The 24,799-nt window shown below is 40.8% G+C and overlaps 1 protein-coding gene across 1 annotated transcript in view; it reads right to left on the reverse strand.

Moving 5' to 3' along the window:
- LOC131184076 (guanine nucleotide-binding protein G(o) subunit alpha) overlaps nt 1-24,799 on the reverse strand; it is a 229,577-nt gene that overhangs the window by 11,435 nt on the left and 193,343 nt on the right. The window contains exons 4-6 of the mRNA XM_058155022.1: nt 19,152-19,312; nt 4,340-4,468; nt 3,090-3,219 (exon numbers count right to left, since the gene is read on the reverse strand). Coding sequence (XP_058011005.1) covers nt 3,090-3,219; nt 4,340-4,468; nt 19,152-19,312 — 420 coding nt within the window. The remainder of the gene's footprint in view (nt 1-3,089; nt 3,220-4,339; nt 4,469-19,151; nt 19,313-24,799) is intronic.

Consider the following 24,799-nt stretch of genomic DNA (forward strand, 5'->3'; position numbering starts at 1 on the left):
AGAATCAAGAAGCAATCAGGTTCAGCTCATTTGAGTTTCTGATCCCATAAATATAACTGTCCCCGAAACGAAAATGCGGTTTGTCTGACTCCATGCAGGGAGGCTCATATTTTTTTTTTATTTGCATTTATATCCTGCCCTTCTCCGAAGACTCAGGGCGGCTTACACTATGTCAAGCAATAGTCTTCATCCATTTGTATATTATATACAAAGTCAACTTATTGCCCCCAACAATCTGGGTCCTCATTTTACCTACCTTATAAAGGATGGAAGGCTGAGTCAACCTTGGGCCTGGTGGGACTTGAACCTGCAGTAATTGCAAGCAGCTGCTGTTAATAACAGACTGTCTTAGCAGTCTGAGCCACCAGAGGCCCCTGATTTTGAAATCTGAAGGACCAATTTTCAGAAGACTCAACCTTATCGAACATAAGAAATGTCCTTGTGTCATCATACCATTTTCCTCTATCGTCTTACTAAAATTGCAAAACTAACAGCAAAATAATTGCAAGTTCCGTTGCACATATGCCCTCCCACAAAAGTACAACAACATTATTTTTTAACCAACAAAGGTAAGTTTAGTCAGAAATGAAGCAGAACTACATACTTCCTCTGGAGAAGAAATTAAACAACTCTTCTGTTGTTGTTTTTCCCATTCTACTCTTGCATTGATGGAGCCAATTATGTGAAAGTCATTTTTCCCAGATTACTGTTTTGCTTTAAAATATTACAGCGTAGGCACAGTTCAGACAACATGTTAACCAGCAGGCCAGTTAAAACACTACAGCTTTATCTGCACAATACAGTATACTTGCTTATTTTTCAACTTGGTTAATTTTTCTGATGGTTTAGCATATTGGGTTATTCATTCATTTATTTTTTCATTCAGTTTAGATCCAGAATGTAGGAAAATTTAAAAAGAAGCATATCATAAGTACCCAGAAAGACTTTAAAGAACAATAAAACATTTCACAGGAGCTCAACTACCACTCTCTGCCCTAAACTTAGATTAGATTAACAGAGTTGGAAGGGATCTTATAGGTCATCTAGTCCAACCCCCCACCCAAGCAGGAGACCCTATACCATTTCCGACAAATGGCAGTCCAGTCTCTTCTTGAAAGCTTGAGAGTGTAGCTATATTTTCCATGACACAATATAGAGGCGGAATTAGATGAATCTCTGGAGTTTTGCACAGGTATAAAGTTGTGTAACTCTATAAAAGGAACCCTCATCCCTTTGATGATTCAAACAGAGTTATGTTTTAAAGGTTTCATGAAGTGGATTAGCCAGGATCCACCCAGGTGGGGTAACTTGGTCCAATGTTTTGTGCACATCCGGATGGAAAGTTAATTCAATAATCAAGTTAAGCACCTACCCTTTAGTAGTTGAAAGAGGAAAAAAAAAACAGGCAACAGTATGGAAACAATATGTTCTGCAGACAGTCTTGCTGGCTGTTAGTGTTGGATTCAAGAGGGAGTGTGGAAAAATCTCTTGGAAGCTCCAGTAAGAACAGTTATCAGTAATTAAATACAGGTAGTCCTCGACTTTCGACCGCAATTGAGCCCAAAAGTTCTGTTGTTTAAGTGAGGCATTTGTTAAGTGAGTTTTTCTCCACTTTACAACTTTTCTTGCCACAGTTGTTAAGTGAACGGCTGCAAATGTTAAGTTAGTAAGGGTCTTTCAGCAAATCTGGCTTCCCCATTGACTTTGCTTGTCAGAAGGTGGCAAAAGAGGATCATGACCCTTCAAAACCCTGAGACACAGCACCGGTCATAAATATGAGTCAATTACTAAGCATCTGGATTTCGGTCACGTGATCATGGGAGTTGCCACAATGGTCGTAATTGTGAAAATTGGTCATAAGTCACATTTTTCAGTGCTGTTGTAACTTTGAATGGTCACTCAACGAACTGTTGTAAGTGGAGGACTACCTATATAGACTCACTTTGCTTCTTTTGGACAAGGATAATTCTGAAGCCCAACTCTTCTTACAAAGTTAACCCTGGGAGAAATAACTAAATATTTGCCTGACTATTCTGTCTAAAAGTGCCCCTCCCACTCTGCATGCCTTATAAAAGAGAACCCCCTATGGAAAATAATGCAGGAATTTATCCACATACTATAATTGGCAGAAATATCAAAATGAGTTTCTGGAAATAATTATCAATGTGGCGGTGAGAGAGAAAACTGAGATGGTAGATGTTGGAATCTCCACATTTTCATCCCATTTATAATGCATACCGTTGTGTACTGCTGTGGCATTTTAAATGCTGGTTTGCATGTGTATCTCTGCTTGTATAATTCTAAGTCATTGGGAGTACAGCCCCCATATAAATGTTAGTTGATAAATGATTGGGTCACTATTATCTACTATGCATTAGCAATCTCTTCAACTTATGCCCACTTCTAAACTTTTCAATTAGCACTAGAATTAACCTGGCGTTGACTTTTCAGGTATGCACACATGATTCAAATGACTCTCACAAACAGGCACAAACCTGGTATCTGTTCATATTAGTTTGTTTCAAATATTTTCTCTTCCACCTGTTTTTTTCATTTTCTTTCTGTCAGCACCATGGACAGCAGCCTATCTCTCAGATCTTCCTCCCCTTCCGCCTCTCAGCAGAATAAGAATCAAAAATAAAAAAAATTAAGGGTGTTTTCTCCCCTTTCTTTCTTTGGAAAAAAAAACCCCTGTTGTTTATCAGGGATATCTGGTCAGATATAACCAATGAGAAAGGATAAGAGTTCTGGATAAATTCTTGAGTTACTGTAGGGAGTGGATTAACTCAGGGGTCTCTAACCTTGGCAACTTTAAGAATTGAAGCCCACAAGTCTTAAAGTTGCCAAGGTTGGAGACCCCTGGATTAACTGATTATTTGGGCTAAGACCATCCTGCTGAATTGCAGTGGCTTAAACCCAACTATGGATGAATAGATAAGGGATCTCCATTGCATCAAATGAAGACATGTGAGCAACGAAGAATATTGTTAAATCCTTAGGGGTTTAAGAAAGGACCCTGATGGCTATGAACAAAATACAGGAAATCGAAGAGCCATGGCAGGGATTAATTTAGCCGGGGAACTACTCACCGTTGTTTCATCTTCATGAAGTACCTGGTCATACCCACTCAGCGCGACACAGAAAATGATTGCCGTGACATCCTCAAAACAGTGAATCCACTTCTTACGCTCCGATCTCTGACCCCCAACATCAAACAGCCTTAAGGAGGAACAAGGAAAACTCTTCATTATTTCATCACAGCACAAAAGAGTATAAGTGACTTCTAGTCACACTTGTCTTCTGAGTGACAGGTCAAGAGCAGCACTCCCAAGAAGAGGCAGGAAGGAGAAAGATGTGGATAAAACAGGGATTACAGATTATCAGAGTTGGAAGGGATCTTGTAGGTCATCTAGTCCAACCCCCACCCAAGCAAGAGACCCTGCATTATTTCTGACAGATGGCAGTCCAATCTCTACTTGAAAACTTCCAGTGATGAAGCTCCAACAACTTCTGAAGGCAATTTTTGTTCCATTGGTTGATTGTTCTCACTGTCAGGAAATTTCTCCTTATTTCTAGATTGAATCTCTCCTTGATCAGTTTCCATCCATTATTCCTTGTCTGGCCTTTGGGTGTCTGGGAAAATAGTTTGATCCCTTCCTCTCTGTGTCAGCCCCTCAAATATTGGAAGAGTCTTATCATGTCTCCCCTGGTCCAGGCAAGATAGAGGGGAGGGGAGGGGAAGAAAAAGGAAAGGAAGTGAAGTGAAGAGGGAGAGGAAAGAAAAAAGAAAGAAAGATAGAAATAAGAAAGGGAAGGAAGGGAAGGGAAAGTGAATGAGGGAAAGGAAGAAAGAAAAAAGAAAAGCATGGGAAGGAAACAGAGAAGAATAAAAAGAAAGGAAAGAGAAAAGAAGGGAAAAGAAGGGAAGGGAAGGGAAGGAAAACGAGGGAAGAGAAGGAAAGGACCCAGATTGTTAAGGGCAATATGCTGACTCTGTAAACCATTTAGAGAGGGCTGTAAAAGCACGATGTAGTGGTATATAAGTCTAAGTGCTATTGCTATTGCTAAAGAAAGAGCAAAAAGTGAAGGGACGTGAAATTAAGTGAAGGGAAGGGCAGGGAGGAGGGAAGAGAAGGGAAAGGTTTAGGTGAGTGATAGTGATGACCAACTGAACCAGCCTGTGTCAAGCCCCACATACTATGGCAGCCATTTTGTGACTGTGCAAACCAAACACAATACCCGAAGCCTGCTCACTGGTAGACGAAAAGGCCTAGAGCCACACTAGTTGATTATCTGTTCAGTCAGGGAGATTCTTTCATGTTGCCTGCATCCTTCTCACCTGAAATGGAGGTTTTTGAATGTGAAATGGGTTTCTACAATGCCGGTTGTTTTGACCCTGGTTCGAAGGATGTCTTGCTCTGTGGGCTGGTAATCGGCAGCTCCAATTCGATCTAAGCAGTCTAGATAGCTGTAAAACAGAAAATGCGAAGGGAAGGGATCAGGATAAAAATATGACTTTTATCTCTAGCAATCCTGAAGGAAGACAAACACCAAGAGATTTTTATTATTATTTATATTTTATATCTTTTTTTTTTTGAATAAAAGAACACCTTTATAAACTTTCCTTTGTGGTTTTTTCTTAAACCAAAAAGTCTTATTATTTTAAGGTTTCTTTTCTTTTTGTAAGATTAAAGATTGTTCTGTCAAAAATAAAGATATTAAATTATTTTTTTAAAAAAACATATAGGAATGTTGTGTCAAATATGGTGGAATTTCTTGAAATGTCCAAGGAAGAATTCAAAGTTCATGTATAAAAAGAACTGATTTCTTCTTTTTCTTTTCAAATCTCTCCTCAAAGCCCTCCTAGGATGTTTTCGGAAGAATTTTATAATCTTCATTCATTCTTTTCTCAAATAAGGTGGAAAACTCCCTTTGTTCCATGGCTCTAAGACTGAATTTTTGAATGTAAGCAGCTTGCAGTAGGAGCTTGTCTTTTTATTGTTAATCTGTAAAATGCTATCTTGGATATTCCTAATATCTCAAACACAGAAAGAACTGTGCAAAGCATCACATTTGCATCAAAGTCAACATAATTGCTATCACATTTCTTCCCTTTGCTGTCCTGGGAGCGAAAACGGGCTGCGGACCAACTATTTCCTCCTATTATTTCACACTGCTTATTATGCTTCAGGCATTTCTCCTCTTTCCTCCTCCTTTTTTTTTTCTTCACTTTGCTTTTTCTTCTTGCAATTCCCCTCTTCCATGGCTGGGAGGAGAAAGCACCCCTGGCAACCCTCTACCTAAAAGGAAAGGTTTTTTTTACTCCCTTTCTTACAGAAGACTTGTGCTCATTAGCAGCTTTCTGCAGAATAAAAGATCTGAATGGGTTTCAGAGAGAGAGAGAGGGGGGGGGGGAAGACAACTCCATTGGTTTATTCCAGCTTTCTAAAAGAAAAAGAGGACACGACATTTTTACAAGGCTGGGCCTGCTTAGGCTTCTCTGAAGGCTGGAAGTGCCAAGAATAAGAGGGCTTTGAAGGTATTTGGGCCTGCATACAGATGAGATGCCGCCTGCTTAAAGATCAAAGTTGGCAAGAGTTGGAAAGGAGGACGATCCCTTGTCAGGCTGCCAGTTGAGAAGAAGGTAGGTTGCGCTGCTACCAGACAATGTTTGCTCTTCAAGTTGAAAGGCAAGATGTTATATTTATATAATAAAGCAATAATAAACACAGGGATCCTCCTTCCTTCCCTCTCTCCCTCCCAAAGCAAAACCCAGAACTTGTCAAGCTGGGTCAGGAACATTTTGCAAAATGCCAGGAGATTGGGGAGTTGAGGTTTCTCCAGGAGAAGTCTGTTTCAAAGCTTGGGAGATGCTATTGAGAAGACTAGCCTCCTGACCTACTCCCCTGTTATTATTTATTATTATTAGTGTATGGCATTGTTACATTAGCCAGGAGAACACACTGCTATTGCAGAGCAGTAGCTTGGCTGCCAAGATACAGCTCTATTGTAGCAAATGCTAGAATAGAATAGAATAGAATAGAATAGAATAGAATAGAATAGAATAGAATAGAATAGAATAGAATAGAATAGAATGGATCTTGTAGGTCATCTAATCCAACCCCTTGCTGAAGCAGGAGACCCTACACCATTTCTGACAGAAGCCAGTCTAATCTCTTCTTGGAAGAGTTGAAGCTTCTTGAAGCTCCCACAACTTCCAAAGGCAACTTCTGTTCCATTGGTTGATTGTTCTCACTGTCAGACAATTTCTCCTTATTTCTAAGTTGAATCTCTTTTTGATCAGTTTTTATCCATTATTCCTTGTCTGGCCTTCAGGGGCTTTGGAAAATAGCTTGATCCCCTCTTCTCTGTGGCAGCCTCTCAAATATTGGAAGACTGCTATCCTGTCTCCCCTGGTCCTTCTCTTCACTAGACTAGCCAGACCCAGTTCCTGTAACTGTTCATCGTATGTTTTAGCCTCCAATCCTTTAATCATCTTGGTTGCTCTCCTCTGCACTCTTTCTAGAGTCTCAACATCTTTTTTATAGCGTGATGATCAAAATTGGATGCAGTATTCTAGGTATGGCCTTACAGAGTGGTATTAGTACATCATTTGATCTTGATTGAATCTTAGGATTGCCTTGGCTTTTTTGGCACTTTGTATGTTTCGCAAGATGTGCACCACAAGACGGTGAGCTGACTTCACACAAAAAAGAAAGAAAAGTGGCTGTTCCTGCAGCAGCATCCAAAGCCTCCTTCCTTCCTCGGAGCCATCTCACCAATGGGCACCACAACTGTGGAAGTTCAGAGGAGAGGAATTTGACCGCTTGCACAGTGCACCAGCTTGTTTCTGCACCAAAGTGGTACCTATTTATCTATTCACATAGAACATGGTTTTGAACAATTAGATAGATAGAAATTGCGGCGAGTGATGGGTGCTCATCCAGCCATGGAGTGGTTTGGAGAACCGGTAGCGATGGTGGTGCGAGGTTCTGCCCACCTGCCTGGTCATCGTTACTTCCTGGTTTTAACCAGGAAGTAACCTGTTTTTTACCCCCTGTGCATGTGCAGAAGGTCTGTGCGTGCTCGCTTTGCTCGCACATGTGTGCGGCGCATGCACTTCCAAACCAGTGGGGAAGGTAAGTAGTTTTCACCCCTGCCTAAAAGCCTTAACCATCTCCAGCATCATTAAGCTACTGAGCCACCGTGCCATTCCCTTGTAACTCTTGGGAACCGGGGAGGTGCTGAGGAGGCCCTTCCCAGACATTTGGACAGGAGGGCCAAGACAACCCTGAAACTGGCTTTAATCTAATGGGTTCTCCAGCAATCTGCCTGCTGTATTCTGTACCAGCTTCAGCTTTTGAGTCATCTTGACAGGCAGCTCCAGAGAGAGTGCCGTACAGTAACCAAATCAAGTGGTGATTGTGGTGGGAGTTATGCTCACAGGGTGCCTTGATTTAGGACTGCCATAACTGGAACAGACTGAAGTTGGGAACAAGGCCTCCTGACCACAGCCTTCACTTTCTGCTTAATCAGGATCCATGATTCCAGAAGGACCTTGAAGCCATGGCTCAACTCAGCAAGAATAATTATCAGAACTAATAGCAATAGCAAAAGCATTTAGACTTACATACCACTTTAAAGTGCTTTATAGCCTTCTCTAAGTGGTTTTACAAAGTCAGCCTATTGCCCCCAACAATCTGAATCCTCATTTTACTCACCTCGGAAGGATGGAAGGCTGAGTCAACTTTAAGCCTGGTGAGAGTTGAACTGCCAAATTGCAGGCAGCTGGCAGTCATTATCTCTCTCTGTCCATCCGTCCATCCATCCATCCATCCATCCATCCATCCATCTGTCCATCTGTCCATCTGTCCGTTCATTCGTCCATGACGTGCAGTGGTTAGAATGCAGTATTGCAGGCTGACTCTGCCTACTGCCAGCAGTTCAGTCCTGACCGGCTCAATGTTGACTCAGCCTTCCATCCTTCCGAGGTTGATAAAATGAGGACCCAAATTGTTGGGGGACAGGAGGCTGACTCTGTAAACCATTTAGAGAGGGCTGCAAAGTACCATGAAGTGGTATATAAGTCCAAGTGCTATTGCTATTGCCTGTCTATCTATCTATCTATCTATCTATCTATCTATCTATCTATCTATCTATCTATCTATCTATCTATCTATCTATCTATCTATCTACCTACCTACCTATCTATCTCTATCATCATCCTCTCTCTCTGTATCTCTACCTCCCTCCCTCCCTCCCTCCCTCCATCCATCCATTGGGAGTTGAATCCATTTCTTCAGCTCCTAGGTTAACCAAGAAGTTGTTTGAGATCAGCAACTGGAGTGATACACCATTGTTCAGCCAGACCTATTTTCTCTAACTGTGATATTCACTGAAGATTCTATATATATAATCTAATGTCTAAATTCTGCAGTCATTTCATCACACAGCATTTAACCAGTTTGATTTCTAAGTTATATTTCACCAACAAATTATAAATAAGGGCACTGAGTTTTGTTTTGTAAGGTTTTCATTTTAAAATCCCTAAATCTTTTGCCATCTTGTTTTCTTTTTAGAATGGCACTGCTTATTTGAAGATATTGGGACTAGCCAGAGATTCTGCCCCTTTCAGGATTCAGAGTCTCAAAGGATTTTATCTTTATTTCATTGACAATTTTTTGCAATCTGCAATTTTTTAAATCTCTCACTGACCAAATTTCTTTGCATTCTCATCTTCATAAAAATAAATAGCCAAGCAAGAGGTGATAAATCCGAGCTAATTTTTCCTCTACCCTATACTTTTAAAACACTGCTCATCAGGTGATCTCCTATGAACTGCCTAGTTCTGTTTCTGTTGAGCCAAAGATCTCTGCATCAACCATCTGGAAATCTTCCTCCCTTTAACAGAAGGAACACAGCATTAAGGGAATATGATCCCACCTGTAATTCAGGTTAGGCAACTGGTTTGAAAAGATAATTTGAAATTTGGTACTGCCAAATTGCCTTGTTCCTTTAAACCTTTTAATATTTTCTGCTTAATCCTCAGTCTTTTGTCAAACCGTATACAATTAGATTTATCTCTGCCAGTCATTCAATACTCTTCTCTTTAATTTTTTAATTAAAATTATTTGAAGCTGAAAGTTAAATCAGTGAGAGACAGTTTGGTCTAGTGGAGAAGGCACCCAGACTAGAAAGTGGGAGACTGTGAATTTTAGTCCTGCCTTAGGCATGAAAATCTGCTGGGTAACTTTGGGCCAATTACCAAGAGTATGTGTATCTCTTAACAATATGATTTTGTACACGGAATTATCAACTGTCAGAAATGTTCTCTTTTCCAGTCACACCGCCCATTTCAATGGAGATGTTTGGAGCATCCAAAGAACAGTTCTCATGGATAATTTAAATACACCAGGAGTCGCTATAGCAACAGACATATTTTCAGGTAACTGAGAGAACATTATTCAAGCTGTCAAAAAGTGCATCAGCCTCCCAAAACAAACACAACCCCACTCTTCCAAAGCAAAAAAAAACCCACCAAAGGACATTTGGGAGAAACACTGCCCCCCAATTTGGTTGGTCCACCAGGAGAAAAGAAAAGCATTCATTGGTAGGAAATAAGGCTCAACCAAAATGACATAAATGGATATGGAAGCGCCAATGTTCTCCAGAACTTCTCACTAGGCAAGCTAAAGAATGGGACATTTATGGAGATTCTCAGTCATCCAGGTCATGGTTGTCCCAAAGGTGCTTTTTCAAGAGGCAACTGGACTTTATGGTTTTTCTTTGAAGACGTTTTGCTTCTCATCCAAGAAGCTCATCCAGAGCTGAAGAAGCTTCTTGGATGAGAAGCGAAATGTCTTCAAAGAAAAACCCGAAAAACCCTCAAAAAAGGACCTTCAGGATAAAGAATGGGATAGAAAAAGTGGTGAATAAACCTCAAATCAGATTTGAGGCATGGGATTGGTGGCTTAAAGTCAGGCTCAAGATAGTAACTGTAAATCAAATGCCTCTCTCAGTACTAATTGGTTTGGAAATGGACTGTACCTAAAACTGAGGGATCAAGAATGTTGAGCACAGTGTCTGGAAAAAAACAAACCTTCTCCTGCTGATTTTTGGTTAGCTTCCCAAATGGAAGTTAAAAGAGGATAGACACCTACAAAACCTGTAGATTTATATGTATAAATGCAAGTTATTTACAGATTCTGGATCTGGAGTTTCACTGGGCTCGGCATGCTCTCTGAAAGACAGTATTTCATAATTTGAAACTAAATCTCTGTCAAAGTGATCATGATATGTTCGGGTTCTACTGTATGAGAGGTAGATGGTTGCAGAGAGAATCTTGTTGTGTAAGAGTAGATGATTATATGGGCTTATTCCTCTCCATACGAATGTTTATGTAATAGTCCAGTTCAGGTCTGGTTTTCAAGACAATGAATTTAGTTGTAATTTTTTTTAAAAAAATCATATTGCATAGAGAAATGGGTATCAGCGAATGCCTCCCTCTCCTTCCTCCCTCCCTCCCTCATTCACCTTCCCTTCCCTTCCCTTCCCTTCCCTTCCCTTCCCTTTCCTCCACTCCCTTCCTTCCATTCTTTCCTCTCCTCTCCTCCTGAAACACCATTAAACCAAAACCAAAACCTCTCAATTCCAGTGCCAGGTACTGTAGCCTCTTCTTTATTTTGCTGAACTTTCAGATTATCCCAGTTTAATAATGTATAGGTCTACTTGCAGATTTGTCACGCTGCATTGATTTCTCAAGAAAGGCTATTAATTATTAAGTAATTATGCTTCCCTGGGATCCCTGGGCTCTTCACTACCTACTGCTCTTATTCTGCAGAGCAACATGATAGATAGTGGCCTACAAGCCTTCTGTGAGATGTTTTATATCAAACTATATTTTATTTTTTATACTGTTTCCATCTTCCCTTAAAAGTCAACAGAATCCACAATGGATTGAGAACCAGAGTCTCCACTAGATAGTTAACAGTCAAGCTGAAACTAAGTTAATCAAGTAAAAATAGCAAACGGGGGATGATCTTTTACTCAAACTTCCCCAAACCCCCAAATAAATTACCCAGACCTAATCCACATATCAAAGGATAAAGTCTGTAAACACGGAGTTAATTAAATTAGGTCTCCCAGCAGAACTGCATGCTCACAAGAATAAACATCATAGATGATATACCTAAACACATACACACACACAAAATTGAAGATTAAACTAAAAAAGTATTTTAGTTTCATCTTCAGGATCTGGCCTTCTAAAGAACAGTCAGGGTTGATCTCCTCTCGGACTGATCAGTTTGATCACCTTGCAATCCAAGGGACTCGCAGGAGTCTTCTCCAGCACCAGAGTTCAAAGGCCTCAATTCTTTTATATTCATGCGAGCTCAGTTTTAATATTGTCCCAGAGAGATCAATCAAAAGGGGCCGGTTTAGTGCAGGCTGGTAAAGCCTGTTATTAAGAACACAGCAGCCTGCAATTACTGCAGGTTCAAGCCCGGCCCAAGGTTGACTCAGCCTTCCATCCTTTATAAGGTAGGTAAAATGAGGACCCAGATTGTTGGGGGGGCAATAAGTTGACTTTGTAAAAATATACAAATAGAATGAGACTATTGCCTTATACATTGTAAGCCGCCCTGAGTCTTCGGAGAAGGGCGGGGTATAAATGTAAACCAAAAAAAATAATAATAAAAAAAAATAGCAGGCCTAAAATATCTGGATTGGAATGTATCTACCATCTGCTAGCGGATTCATTTGTAAACTGTAAAACAATTGAAGCTGTGAATGAGAATGACATTCACATTTGTGTGAACTTTGTTAGGACACCGAAAAAAGTAAAGACTTCACTCTGAGAAGCACATTTTTCCTTTCAAAATCAAATATGCAAACCAAATTCCTGGTCTTTATGGATAAAACATCTGTTTTAAGGGATGGGAGACAGAGTCTGATCCAGGGGTGAAATGTAAAATTTGTTACTACCGGTTCTGTGGGCATGGCTTGGTGGTGGTGGGTAATGTGACTGGGTGGGCATGGCCAACATTTTTTTTTAAACTTTTAAAAGCATTTTTTTTCTTTAAAAAAATGCTTTTAAAAGCCTGTGATGATCAGGCAACTCAGCTGGGATCGCCAGAGGAAAAAAAGCTTTTAAAGGATTCTGACGATCCCAGCTGAGTTGCCTGATCGCCAGAACCTTTTAAAAACATTTTTGTAAAAAAAATGCTTTTAAAAGGTTCTGGCGATCAAGCAACTCAGCTGGGATCGCCAGAGGAGCCTTTTAAAAGCTTTTAAAGGGTTCTGACGATCCCAGCTGAGCCACACGATCATCAGATACTTTTTTTAACTTTTAAAAGCATTTTTTTCGCCCGAAGAAAAAATGCTTTTAGAAGTTAAAAAAACAAACCCTCTGATGATCGTGGGGTGGGGAGGCAGGGATTTTTGCTACCGGTTCTCCAAACCACCCGCCGCCATCGCTATGGATGATCCGGTCCGAACTGGGAGCATTTCACCCCTGGTCTGATCCCCTTTCAGAAGACTACAGAGAGGTCGCCGAAGCTGGTTTTTGGTTTTGAAATGCTAATCTGATCTGATTCTTCCAGCCAAGATGAATAAAGCTGGCATGAATGACAGACAGTTGTCAACTTACACCCACAGTTTGGACTGGAAATTCTTCTCTGACCTTGGTTGCTTTCTTGTAGACATTTCATCACCCAGCTTGGTAACATCATCAGTGTGAGAAGGAAGAAAAGGATTGTTCTCTGTTTATTTACGGTAGCTTGCCCCTGTTGGCGGGAGTGTTCTTGGTGGTTCAACCAACATTGCAACACACTCTACGTGGGGCTGCTCTAGAAGAGCATCCGGAAGCTTCATTTGGTTCAAAATGCAGCATCCTGCGTGGTTTTGCGCAGACCCCGGTATGCACATGTATCGCCTTTCCTGCAGGAGCTGCCTTGGTTGCCAATTTGCTTGTGGGCGTGGCTTGGTGGGCGTGGCAGGGGAAGGATACTGCAAAATCTCCATTCCCACCCCACTCCTGGGGGAAGGATATTGCAAAATCTCTATTCCCATCCCGCTCTGGGGCCAGCCAGAGGTGGTATTTGCCGGTTCTCCGAACTGCTCAAAATTTCCGCTACCGGTTCTCTAGAACCTGTCAGTACTTGCTGGATTTCACCCCTGGTTTGTATGAATATGTGTTGTCACCAGGGTGGGTGGGTTTTTCGCTATTATTAGTAAATAATAAATTTACTAATTTATTATTATTCTTTTTATTTCTTTTATATATATATCCGCATAAGCCGCCTTGAGTCGCTGCCTTTAAATTTTCTAAAAAAATAAAAAATAAACAAGTGGAAAGATCACGCCACCTCCCGAGCAGCAATCAACACCCAGATAAGCAGAGATTAAAACCCAGAAGTCAACAATACCCAAATCAAGGGACTACAAAGTCAGTAAAGAACAACCTAGTCAAGGAACCCAGTGAGAACATTCTCACCAACACTGACAAGACAAATTACTTGTATAATTCTGCTCTAAGCCAGGGGTCTGCAAACTTGGCTCTTTTAAGACTTGTGGACTTCAACTCCCAGCTTTGCTGGCTGAGGAACTCTGGGAGTTGAAGTCCACAAGTCTTAAAAGAGCCAAGTTTGCAGACCCCTGCTCTAAGCCTCCCAGAATTGCTTCAAAAGTTCCTATGAGAATTCATCACGGCCAACTCATGATGACAATACAAGTGTTATACTAATAGCAAAGAAATGGTGGAATGGAGCCATTAAAGAAAGGATGCAAAAGGAGGAACAGAATGAAACATGAATGACAACAATTGAAATACTTCTTAAAATTTATTTGAAATGATGAAATCGAATTGTTAAATTGTTCTGGGGCGAGTTGTCCCACCAAGTTAGCTGTGGTGAGTTGGCTGCAGCGAGTTGTCCCATTCTGGCTTTGAAATGTAATTAAAAAAAAGCAAATAAATGTAATAAACATGCAAATGTAACCAGAGAGCAAACCTCATTCCCTTCTAGCCCTGATGACAAATATTCTCTTCCAATTTGTCTGTTTCTGTCACAACTCATCAGGGGTGGGCTTCAAAAATTTTAGCAAGGGGTTCTCTGTCTGGTTGCTGGGTGGGTGTGGCCATGGTGGGTGTGGCCTAGTCCTGCACCATGGTGAGGGGGGAGGGTTGCCCTCCCTGGGCTCCAGAGGCTTTTCTTGAGACTCCAGGAGGGCAAAAACAGTCTTCCCAGGCTCTGGAGGCCCTCTGGAGGCCGGAAACGAGCCAGTTTCTGGCCTTCCCAAACTTCCAGTAGGCCTGTTTTTTGCCCTCCTTGAGCCTCTGCATGCACTCTGCACTTACCTGAATCCAAAACGGGCTGCATGGACACTCCTGGGAGGGGCGGTGCAGGGTGGCGTGGGATTTGGGGGTTCTCAGAAATGTACAGAATCTTAGCTAGAGGTTCTCCCAAACCTCCCAGCAGCCCACTTCTGCAACTCATCCTTTGGAAGATTCCCCCTGTTCTTGCTTCTCTTTTCTTTTTTTCTTTGGGCTTAGTAATGTATTTATTTATTTGTTTGTTGGTGTGCTTGTTTGTTTGCCCTTGGCCATATCAAAGTGCAGCGTTCCAGAAACCAATTATTACTAAAATTTGATAAAAGCAATTTAAAATGGAATCAGATAAAGTACAATTCAAAATGAAATTAGAATAAAATTACGATTTAAAATGAAATTGGAATAAAATGCAGTAATTTAAGGTGTAGATAAAATATGATAAAATTATATTTCAGTATCACCCTTACAATCTACTCCAATCAGTCCCACATCTGCCAATCTCAACTGAACCATTTTGCTTAAGTCCTGTGCTGTGTTAAATGTTATTTTCAGATTCTGGCCGCACATAAGATACGTTGTTTTGATATGGGGGATCCCAATGGGTCATTCGTTTAGTATATAGACCAAGGTACCTCTTTTACCTTCTTATACTTTCATGTTTCCTGGTTGCTTATTTGTACCCTATGATTATCATTAAGTGTTAAATTTGTACCCTATGACTATCATTAAGTGTTGTACCTTATGATTCTTGACAAATGTATCTTTTCTTTTATGTACACTGACAGCATCTGCACCAGACAAATTCCTTGTGTGTCTAATCACATTTGGCCAATAAAAATTCTATTCTATTCTATTCTATTCTATTCTATTTTTTTTATTTGCATTTATATCCCGCCCTTCTCCGAAGACTCAGGGCGGCTTACACTATGTCAAGCAATAGTCTTCATCCATTTGTATATTATATACAAAGTCAACTTATTGCCCCCAACAATCTGGGTCCTCATTTTACCTACCTTATAAAGGTTGGAAGGCTGAGTCAACCTTGGGCCTGGTGGGACTTGAACCTGCAGTAATTGCAAGCAGCTGCTGTTAATAACAGACTGTCTTAGCAGTGTGAGCCACCAGAGGCCCTATCTATTCTATTCTATTCTATTCTATTCTATTCTACTCTACTCTACTCTACTCTACAGGCAACAATCAAATAGGATGTGAGCCAGGTCTTCTACCTCTGCCGCTCTGCAAATGCAGAAATGGGCTGAATAATATGAATCTGGATAGATTGGAGGTAAACCATGGCTTGCTCATGTTTTCATCTTCCTTTAAGGCTTTATTAATAGCTGAAGCACAGATCTCCTGCAAATCTTACCTCCATGTGGTAGGTGAGCTATCACTGGCAGACTAGCCAGCAGATCAGCAAAAGTGCAGTCATTACAGCCGCCAGGTGATGTAGCAATAGCCACTGTTATTGATTTTCCCCACCAACTGCATACCCTGCTTCATTGCACTCGCTCGGCTTCTTTTTGGCTCAGGTGCAATGTAGCCCCAAAAGAACATTGAATAGCAGAGTGCTGAAGAGGTTTATTTCACAAATTACCCATAATAATAAAGTGCCTGACCTCCTTGATCCCACTCGGCTAGAAAAAAATGGAATGGCTGTCTGGAGCATGTAGAGAATTTTGATATATTTCAAAATTATAAGCTTAATCACAGAAGTGTCAAAGTCTCTCTCTCTCTCATCTATCTTCTATCTACATCATATCTATCTATCTATCTATCTATCTATCTATCTATCTATCTATCTATCTATCTATCTATCTATCTATCTATCTACCTACTATCTATCACCTATCTTTCATCCATCTCTCTCTCTCTCTCTCTTATCTATCTATCTATCTATCTATCTATCTATCTATCTATCTATCTATCTATCTATCTATCTATCTATCTATCTATCTATCTATCTCTATCTATCTACTATCACCTCTTTTATCTATCTATCTATCTTTCTATCTATCTATCTATCTATCTATCTATCTATCTATCTATCTATCTATCTATCTATCTATCTATCTATCTATCATCTATCTATCTATCACCTATCTTTCATCCATCTCTCTCTCTCTCTCTTATCCATCTATCTATCTATCTATCTATCTATCTATCTATCTATCTATCTATCTATCTATCTATCTATCTATCTATCTATCTATCTATCTATTATCTATATCTATCTATTATCTATCTATCTATCTATCTATCTATCTATCTATCTATCTATCTATCTATCTATCTATCTATCTATCTATCTATCTATCTATCATCTATCTATCTATCTACCTATCTTTCATCCATCTCTCTCTCTCTCTCTCTCTCTTATCCATCTATCTATCTATCATCTATCTATCTATCTATCTATCTATCTATCTATCTATCTATCTATCTATCTATCTATCATCTATCTATCTATCTATCTATCTATCTATCTATCTATCTATCTATCTATCTATCTTTCATCTATCTACCCATCCATCCATCCATTAACCTCAGTATTTTATAAGTATAATAAGCTTCTAAGTGTGTGCACCTAGGCTTGATTCTTTTCTTCAAGGAAATTCCAAATCCTTGCTTTCTTTTGTCAAATCTGCCTTCCCACAGCAGATGGCAGCAGAATGTGTTATCCATCAAAGGGCCTGAGCCTGGATCATTCATATACCCTTTGCAGAGGTTCTGTAGGGCTTATCAGCAAGAATGGAGTTTTGAGGTTTTATTTGTCTTTTATTTATGGTAGAATGCCATTCAAGCAGAGGCAGAAGGGTCAAAACCACAAAAGGAGAATCATGCCAGCTCTATCTTATTTCTCTGTAAATAGCACCAGATTCAAGGTTCAAAAAAAGAGAAGCTTGATCGCAGTGATGCCACACACCCCCACCACCACCTTGGCCTCTGGGGGGTCTTGTCCCCTTCTGGGATAACCATGACCTGGGTGACTGAGAATCTCAACAGACTTTTAGCCATACAATTTGGGACGAAGACCCTTTAAACGGTGTGGGAATAGGAATGGATTTCCAGAAAAAATGGCAGACTACAGGAACTATTTGCACCACTCAGGTGACCCTGAGGACACAGATAAACCTCTGGGTGCTTCAACAACTCTCTAAAAGGATGCAAATGACCAGCTGTTTCCAAGGAGTATAAATCCTTCCGTTCCCCATGATCCAGTCAGAGCTGAAGAAGCTTCTTGGATGAGAAGCGAAACATCTTCAAAAGAAAAGGCAAAGTCCAATTGTCTCCTGAAAAAGCACCTTAATTGGGACAACCAGGACCTGGATGACTGCGAATCTCTACAGACATTTGTTGTTGTAGAAATTGCTAGTACATATTAAGTTGGCAAAAGTAAAAAGTTGAGGCTGTAGTGTTGCTATCTTATTCTACTCTAAAAATAGTCAGAAATTAATGCTATTCTTTCTTTTTTCCCCTTTATCTTCTACTGTTTTCTTTTTCCTCTCTCATTTTTCCCCCTTGTCATTTTTGTTTGTATTTTAACTTGTAACTAGTGTCTTGATAAACTTAATAAAACTGTTAAAAACAAAAAAAAAATTGCTTTGTGACTGAAACCTGATTTATACCTGGCAAAATTCCTGTTCCTCTTTTATTCCTATTTACCGTCAAGGTCAGGGGTCTCCAAAATTGGCAACTTTAAGACTTGTGGACTTCAGCTCCCAGAATTTGCTTTGTTGGCTGAGGAATTCTGGGAGTTGAAGTCCACAAGCCTTAAAGTTGCCAAGGTTGGAGACCCCTGGTCTAGGTACAATGACTGCTTGCTAAATGCACATAATGCTTGTATCCCTTATCCCAAAGACTGTGAACCTTAAGTGAGCATGCAGGTAATCTTGACTTATGACCCCAATTGGAACTGGAACATTCATTATTAAGTGGTGTGGTTGTTAAGGAAGACATCATATGATGGTGACTTGCAACCTTCTTTGTTAGCTTCCCCAGTGAAATTGCTTGTTGGAAGTGAACTGGGAAGTTCGTAAATAGCAAACATGTGACTGCAGCATGCTGCGAGTGACTGCCATAAATATATGACGGTTGCCAAATGAGCAAATCACAATCAGAAACCCTCCCTAGTTTCCTAACCTGCAAAGGCGAGGGCGGAAGAGATGCAGTTTCGAAAAGAGTGCAAGATTTTTTTTAATGGAGGGGGTCTCCAAACTTGGCAACTTGAAAACTTGTGGACTTTCAACTGAGTTTCCCCAGCCAGCATGGGGGATTCTGGGAGTTGAAGTCAATAAGTCTTAAAATTGCCAACAATAGAAGAATGGATATTGAAAGTTGCCAATTTGGCTGAGATGGCGAAGATATCAGCCTTTTTGAAAGACAATATGCAAGAAAGATACTTAAAGGAATGGAAAAAATGGATTGACTATATTCAACGTAGATATCAGACTAAGAGTTATCAGACTGTTTTTGAATGATTATGATGTATTATTTTTGATTGCTTTTGGGGGAAGTTAGGAATTGATGATTGTAGGGGTACAATTAAGTTGGGATGAAAATTTTTTAGCATATGTTTGTTTTATTTTTAACTATACCTTGTGCTCGTTCCGGGAAGTCGGGGGAGGGTTGCGAAGGGAGGGGGGAGGAGGGGGGGAAAGGGGAAAAAAAATTTTTTTGTAAAACTTTTTGAATAAAAAAAAAAAATAAGTCTTAAAGTTGCTACATTTGGAGACTCCTGTTTTAATGTAACCTTACAATGGAGGTAAGGTCCTGGTTGGTGGCTCCTTGTTTAAAGGACTTCTATGTGATGACCAAAACTCACTATTGAGCAGAGTCGTTGAGCTGATATTCTCGGGACCGGTTGAAACACTCTTGGAGGCCACTGTCGGACCAAAGCCTTATCATTGCTGAAAGCAGCTCTGGAGAGAAGGGCTCCGTGTCTTCCATCCGACTCACGACATCACAGACCATCTTGGCATCAGCCTAGGAAGGAAGAGAGCACACGTTTACACAAATACAGGAGTGGAGGGAGGGAGAAGTCAGCTGACCTGCATCTCTGAAACCTAGTTCAGACGTGTCCGCAGAATTTCACTGAGATGGAATTTGCTTCAGGGAACATCAACTTGGATCTTCTCCAGCCACTGGCCTTTGTCCTTAATGGACCAAAGTCCATCGGTTTCTACTTGCTACTTCACCATTTCCCATCTAATAATTTCATAAATAAATCTTTGTGCATTTTGTCACGCTGACAATATAGTAGATGAAACAGAAGAAGAAGGAAGGAGGAGGGAGGAGGAGGAGGAGAAGAAGAAAAAGAATGAGAGGAGGAAGAGGAAGGGGGAAGAGACCCCAGCAAACTGGGACAAGTTTCAGCAGTCCTGACCTGCAGTGCCATCACTGCATCCGTTTTATATGCTTGTGTCATTTTTAAAAAATAAACTTTATTAGAAATTTGAAAACATAATAAAAATGATCAAGAACTGATATTTAGAATGAAAGAAGAGGAAAAAAAGAAAGAAAAGAGCAGAAACAAAAGTGCAGAAACGACAGAAAAGAAAAAAAGTTACAAAGAAAGGACTTCTGATTTTTGTTTACAGCAGTTATAAGCACATACATAAATCAACTTCTGAGTTTATATGTTTCTGTAACCTATTCATTCTAATCAAATCCATAGAGGATAACTTCATTTCCCTCCACCCCTCTTCCTTGCAAAAAGTCAGTAAGGGGTTTCCTATGATCACTGAATTTCAGTAGTACTGAAGTTTAAATAAATAAACCAAAACAAACAAACAAACAAATATAAAGTAATTGTGTTTAACACTTATGAGAATCAACCCAGCCCATGTTCACATTTAAAACCCTCACTTTGTAAAGCCATTTAAAATACAAAAATGATTATAACCAGCAAATGGCAGGATAAAAAACAGACTAAAAATATTTACTTTTCAAGAAATGTTCCTGATTCTATGCACACATCTGATTGCTCATTGTGGTCTTCTCCATCTCCTCCTCCTCCCTTCCCTTCCTTACAGTATGTCTGCAGCTGTTCTTCCCTTGTTTGGGAAAGGTCTATCTCAACAATCGTTTTGCTAAGGAAGCTGTTTTCTAGAATGCATTTGTTTTTTCTTGGAATAACAGAGACGCATGGGGGGCAGCAGGCACCTGCTGGTTAACAAGAGACCAAGCACTATATATATATATAAGAACAGCAGTGGGCTGCTGGGGGTTTGCAGGGGTTAGGAGAACCTCTAGCTAAGATTCTGTGCAGTTCAGAAAACCCCCACATCCCTCTCCTGGCTGGCCCCTCCCACCCCACACCATCCCTCCCAGGAGTCCCCACGCGGCCCGTTTTGGATGCAGGTAAATGCAGGGTGTGCGCGGAGGCTTGGGGAGAGTGAAAAACAGGCCTACTGGAAGGTTAGGATGTTTATCTGCTCAGAAATTAAAAAAAAAAGAACCTGGTGGAAGTCTGGTGCAAATAGTCTAGTGAAGAGAAGGACCAGGGGAGACATGAGAGCAGTCTTCCACTATTTGACTGGCTCTCTAATTCAGGGGTCTCCAACCTTGGTCCCTTTAAGACTTGTGGACTTCAATTCCCAGAGTCCCTCAGCCAGCTTTGCTGGCAGAGGGACTCTGGGAGTTGAAGTCCACAAGTCTTAAAGGGACGAAGGGTGGAGACCCCTGCTCTAATTCCTTGACTTTTGCTTAGACCTAGTCTCCACAGCCAGTCGTTTTTCAAATCAAATGGGAGGGGGGGACTAGATTTCAGCAGTTTATATCAATTTCCTCAAGTTGCAACCCATTGAGTGGACTCCACATCCTTTTCCCGTAGCCACGTTGTCACTGAATTTCAAGAGTGTGTTTGTCCAAAGCAAAATATCTGGTACCCGATCTGCCGGACAAATGGAAGGACCTCCTCCAGATCCCTTGAAACGTAATGCCCTGTAACGGTTACAATCCCCAAACAATCTGGTTGGCTCGTGATTACAGCATCTCATTCCCAAGGCACCGCTATCTTCAGGAAGGTGGCACCGTCAGGTTGGAGAAGATCTGAAAGTCCCCAACATTGTTTTTTTTTTAATAAAAAGGAAAGATGAATAGCCACCATAACACACACATAAAAAAGAGAACTTCACACTCCCCCAAAAGGGCATCGAGCCTGGGTCTTCATTATGTACATTTGTTCGTTGAGTTAATAAGCAATTAACAGCCCAAGCAGAGATGTTCTCCTTTTCGACTGGTCACTCCGGGGCGTCTCTCAAACTGTGAGTGACCTTAACAGCCTTTCTTCCCCTCTCACTGAGCCCAGCAGGTAAGATTTCGAAATATGGCATGACTGGATGTTTTTTCTTTTCCATTTTCCCTCCAGTGTCCTTGGAGGAGGGAGGGGGGAGCTTCTCCCCTCCCCTCTCAAGCCTGCCCAGGTGGTAGGATTCAAATCTCCTACCATGCTTTGCCATCTGTACAAAAGTAAGCCGTTAAATAAACCAAAACGGTGGGAAGGGGAGGAGGGGAGAGAAGGGTATTTTAGCAGCTCCCATCGCACTGGGGTTTCGTTTAATGAATACCGAATTGGTATTTTAGAGTTAAAAGTGGAGAAGGGGGCCCTCAAGGCAAGGCCGGAACAAAATCTTTTCTGAATAGACAGATTGCGACCTAATCTTTCCTCCCTGATTTTCTCTCTCTTTCTTTCTTTCTTTCTTTCTTTCTTTCTTTCTTTCTTTCTTTCTTTCTTTCTTTCTTTCCTTCCTTCCTTCCTTCCTTCCTTCCTTCCTTCCTTTCTTCCTTCCTTCCTTTCTTTCTTTCTTCCTTCCTTCCTTCCTTCCTTCCTTCCTTCTTTCCTTCCTTCCTTCTTTTTTCATTTATTTTCGTCAAGCATGTATTTTATGACAGATACAAGTGTAAACATAATTATAAATACATGAAAAGGCTATGAATAAAAGAAAACATTAGGACAGGGATGGTAGGCACGCTGGTGCGCTTATGCACGCCCCTTACAGACCTCTTAGGAATGGGGTGAGGTCAACAGTAGCCAGTCTTAGGTTAAAATTTTGGGGGTTTGGGGAAGAAACCACAGAGTCAGGTAGTGCATTCCAGGCATTGACAACTCTGTTACTGAAGTCGTATTTTCTGCAGTCTAGTTTGGATCAGTTTACCATGAGTGTGTATCTATTGTGTGCTCTTGTATTGAGACAGCGAAGTTCTAAGTTGTCTAAGCCCAAAATTTCAAGTCTGGTGGCATAAGGTATTTTGTTGCGACAGAAGAGTGGAGGACTCTTCTTGTGAAATATCTCTGGACTCGTTCAATTGTATTAATGTCCGATATGCAGTGTGGGTTCACACACTGAGCTGTATTCAAGAACTGGTCTGGCAAAAGTTTTGTATGCCTTAGTTTGCAGTTCAATATTACCAGAGTAGAAGCTACGCGAGATTAGGTTAACAACTCTTAATGCTTTTTAGCAATGCTGTTACAGTGAGTTCTGGCACTTAGATCATTTGAGACGAGTACTCCAAGGTCCTTGACAGAGTGAGGGTCGTCTACGATGGCATATCCATCCAGCTTGTATTTTGTGTTCTGACTTTTTTTGCCAATGTGTAAGACAGAGCATTTGTTGGTTGAGATTTGGAGTTGCCAATTGTTTGACCATTCTCTTTCTTTCTTTCTTTCCCTCATTTCAATCTTGAACTACAAATATCCTCCCTCCCTCCCTCTTTCTTTCTTTCTTTCTTTCTTTCTTTCTTTCTTTCTTTCTTTCTTTCTTTCTTTCTTTCTTTCTTTTTTCTTTCTTTCTTTCTTTCTCTCTCTCTCTCTCTCCCTCCCTCCCTCCCTTCTTTCTTTTGTCTCTTTTTCTTATTTTCCCCTCTTCGCAGATGCTGCCACTGCACAATTCACTGTGATTGATAAGTCCATCACACAGGATCTTTAGTATATTGATTTATTTCTGGCAAAATTGCACACTCCATGGAAGGAAGGTGAACAACGGCATCTCTAGAGTCAGGATAAGGAAGAAACGTAGGTTCTTTGCCCTGGAAAGCCGCTTTATTTCCCTCTGTCTTTATTTGAGACAAGGGATTTATTTGTTCAAGTCGTCGCATTTCCGAAGTGAGGAATTCTGCATGTTGCACACAGTAATGAAGCCTCCATTTGTGGAGGCCTGTAGATCTAAATCTATGTGCAAAATGCATGCTTTTATTTGCTCCATTTCAGTGGTTTTTATTGAAGCAGCAAAGCACCCTGATTTGATTTGGCCAGCTGCTTGGCTCCACAAAACAACAACAACAACAATTTAATTTCAATCAAAACAGAGCTGGAAGGGACCTTGGAGGTCTTCTAGTCCAACCCCCTCTTCAAGCAGGAGGCCCTATGCCATTTCAGATAAATGGCTTGTCCACCGTCTCCTTAGCATATGCAGCAAAAGAAACTCCTGGGACATTATTTTACTAAGAGTCTAACTTTACTGAGAGATCCATACAGGCACAGAAGAAGCAAAGCTAGCTCTGAGCTTTTCATGTGAAAGCCAGCATAGATAATAGCAATAGCACTTAGACTTCTATACCGCTTCACAATGCTTTCCAGCCCTCTCTAAACAATTTAGAGCCATCCTATTGCCCCCAACAATTTAGGTCCTCATTTTGACGGAAGGACGAGTCCACCTTGAGCCTGGTGAGATTCGAACTGCCAAATTGCAGTCAGCCGGCAATCAGCAGAAGTAGCCTGCAGTACTGCACTCTAACCACTGTGCCACCGCAACTCTTAATTTCCCCTATTCTCTATGTGGGCCACCCATTGTTCCTTGTCCGCCAATCCAAAAGGTTCCTTTTATTTTAGGAAAACAATCTGCGCCTTTGGAAGATTCCCATTGTACAGCCTTGAACTATCAGGATTTTCTCAGGCTGCAAATGGCTCACATAAATTCACTTCCCTCCCAGCTCCCAATACATTCCAAACATTCCCCTCCCCCATTCTTCATTTCTCTTGTCAAGTTGTGAGTAGAGGTGTGTTACGAGTCAACCTTGACATGGCTGTCCAGTCTCTTCTTAAAGACCTCCGGTGATGGAGCACCCATGACTTCTGGAGGCAAGCTGTTCCACTGGTTAACTGCCCTCACTTTTAGGAAGTTTCACCTTAATTCCAGGTTGCTTCTCTCCTTGATTAGTTTCCTTATATTCTTTCCTATGTTGCTTTCAGGTGCTTTGGAAAATAAGCTGACCCCCTCTTCTTTGTGGCAGCCCCTCAAATACTGAAATTCTGCTATCATGTCCCCCTCCCCCAGTTCTTCTTTAGAGAAGCTAGCCAAACCCAAATACTGCAACTGTTCTCCATATGTTTTAATCTCCAGGCTCTTCTCTGCACTTTTTCCCAAAGTCTCAACATCTTTTCTGTAAGGTGGTGACCAAAACTGGATGCAGTATTCCAGTCGGGATCTTAACAAAGGTTTTATAAAGTGGTACTGACAGCAATAACAACCA

The sequence above is a fragment of the Ahaetulla prasina genome, chromosome 12, assembly GCF_028640845.1.
Source record: "Ahaetulla prasina isolate Xishuangbanna chromosome 12, ASM2864084v1, whole genome shotgun sequence".
Classification (NCBI taxonomy): Eukaryota; Metazoa; Chordata; class Lepidosauria; order Squamata; family Colubridae; genus Ahaetulla; species Ahaetulla prasina.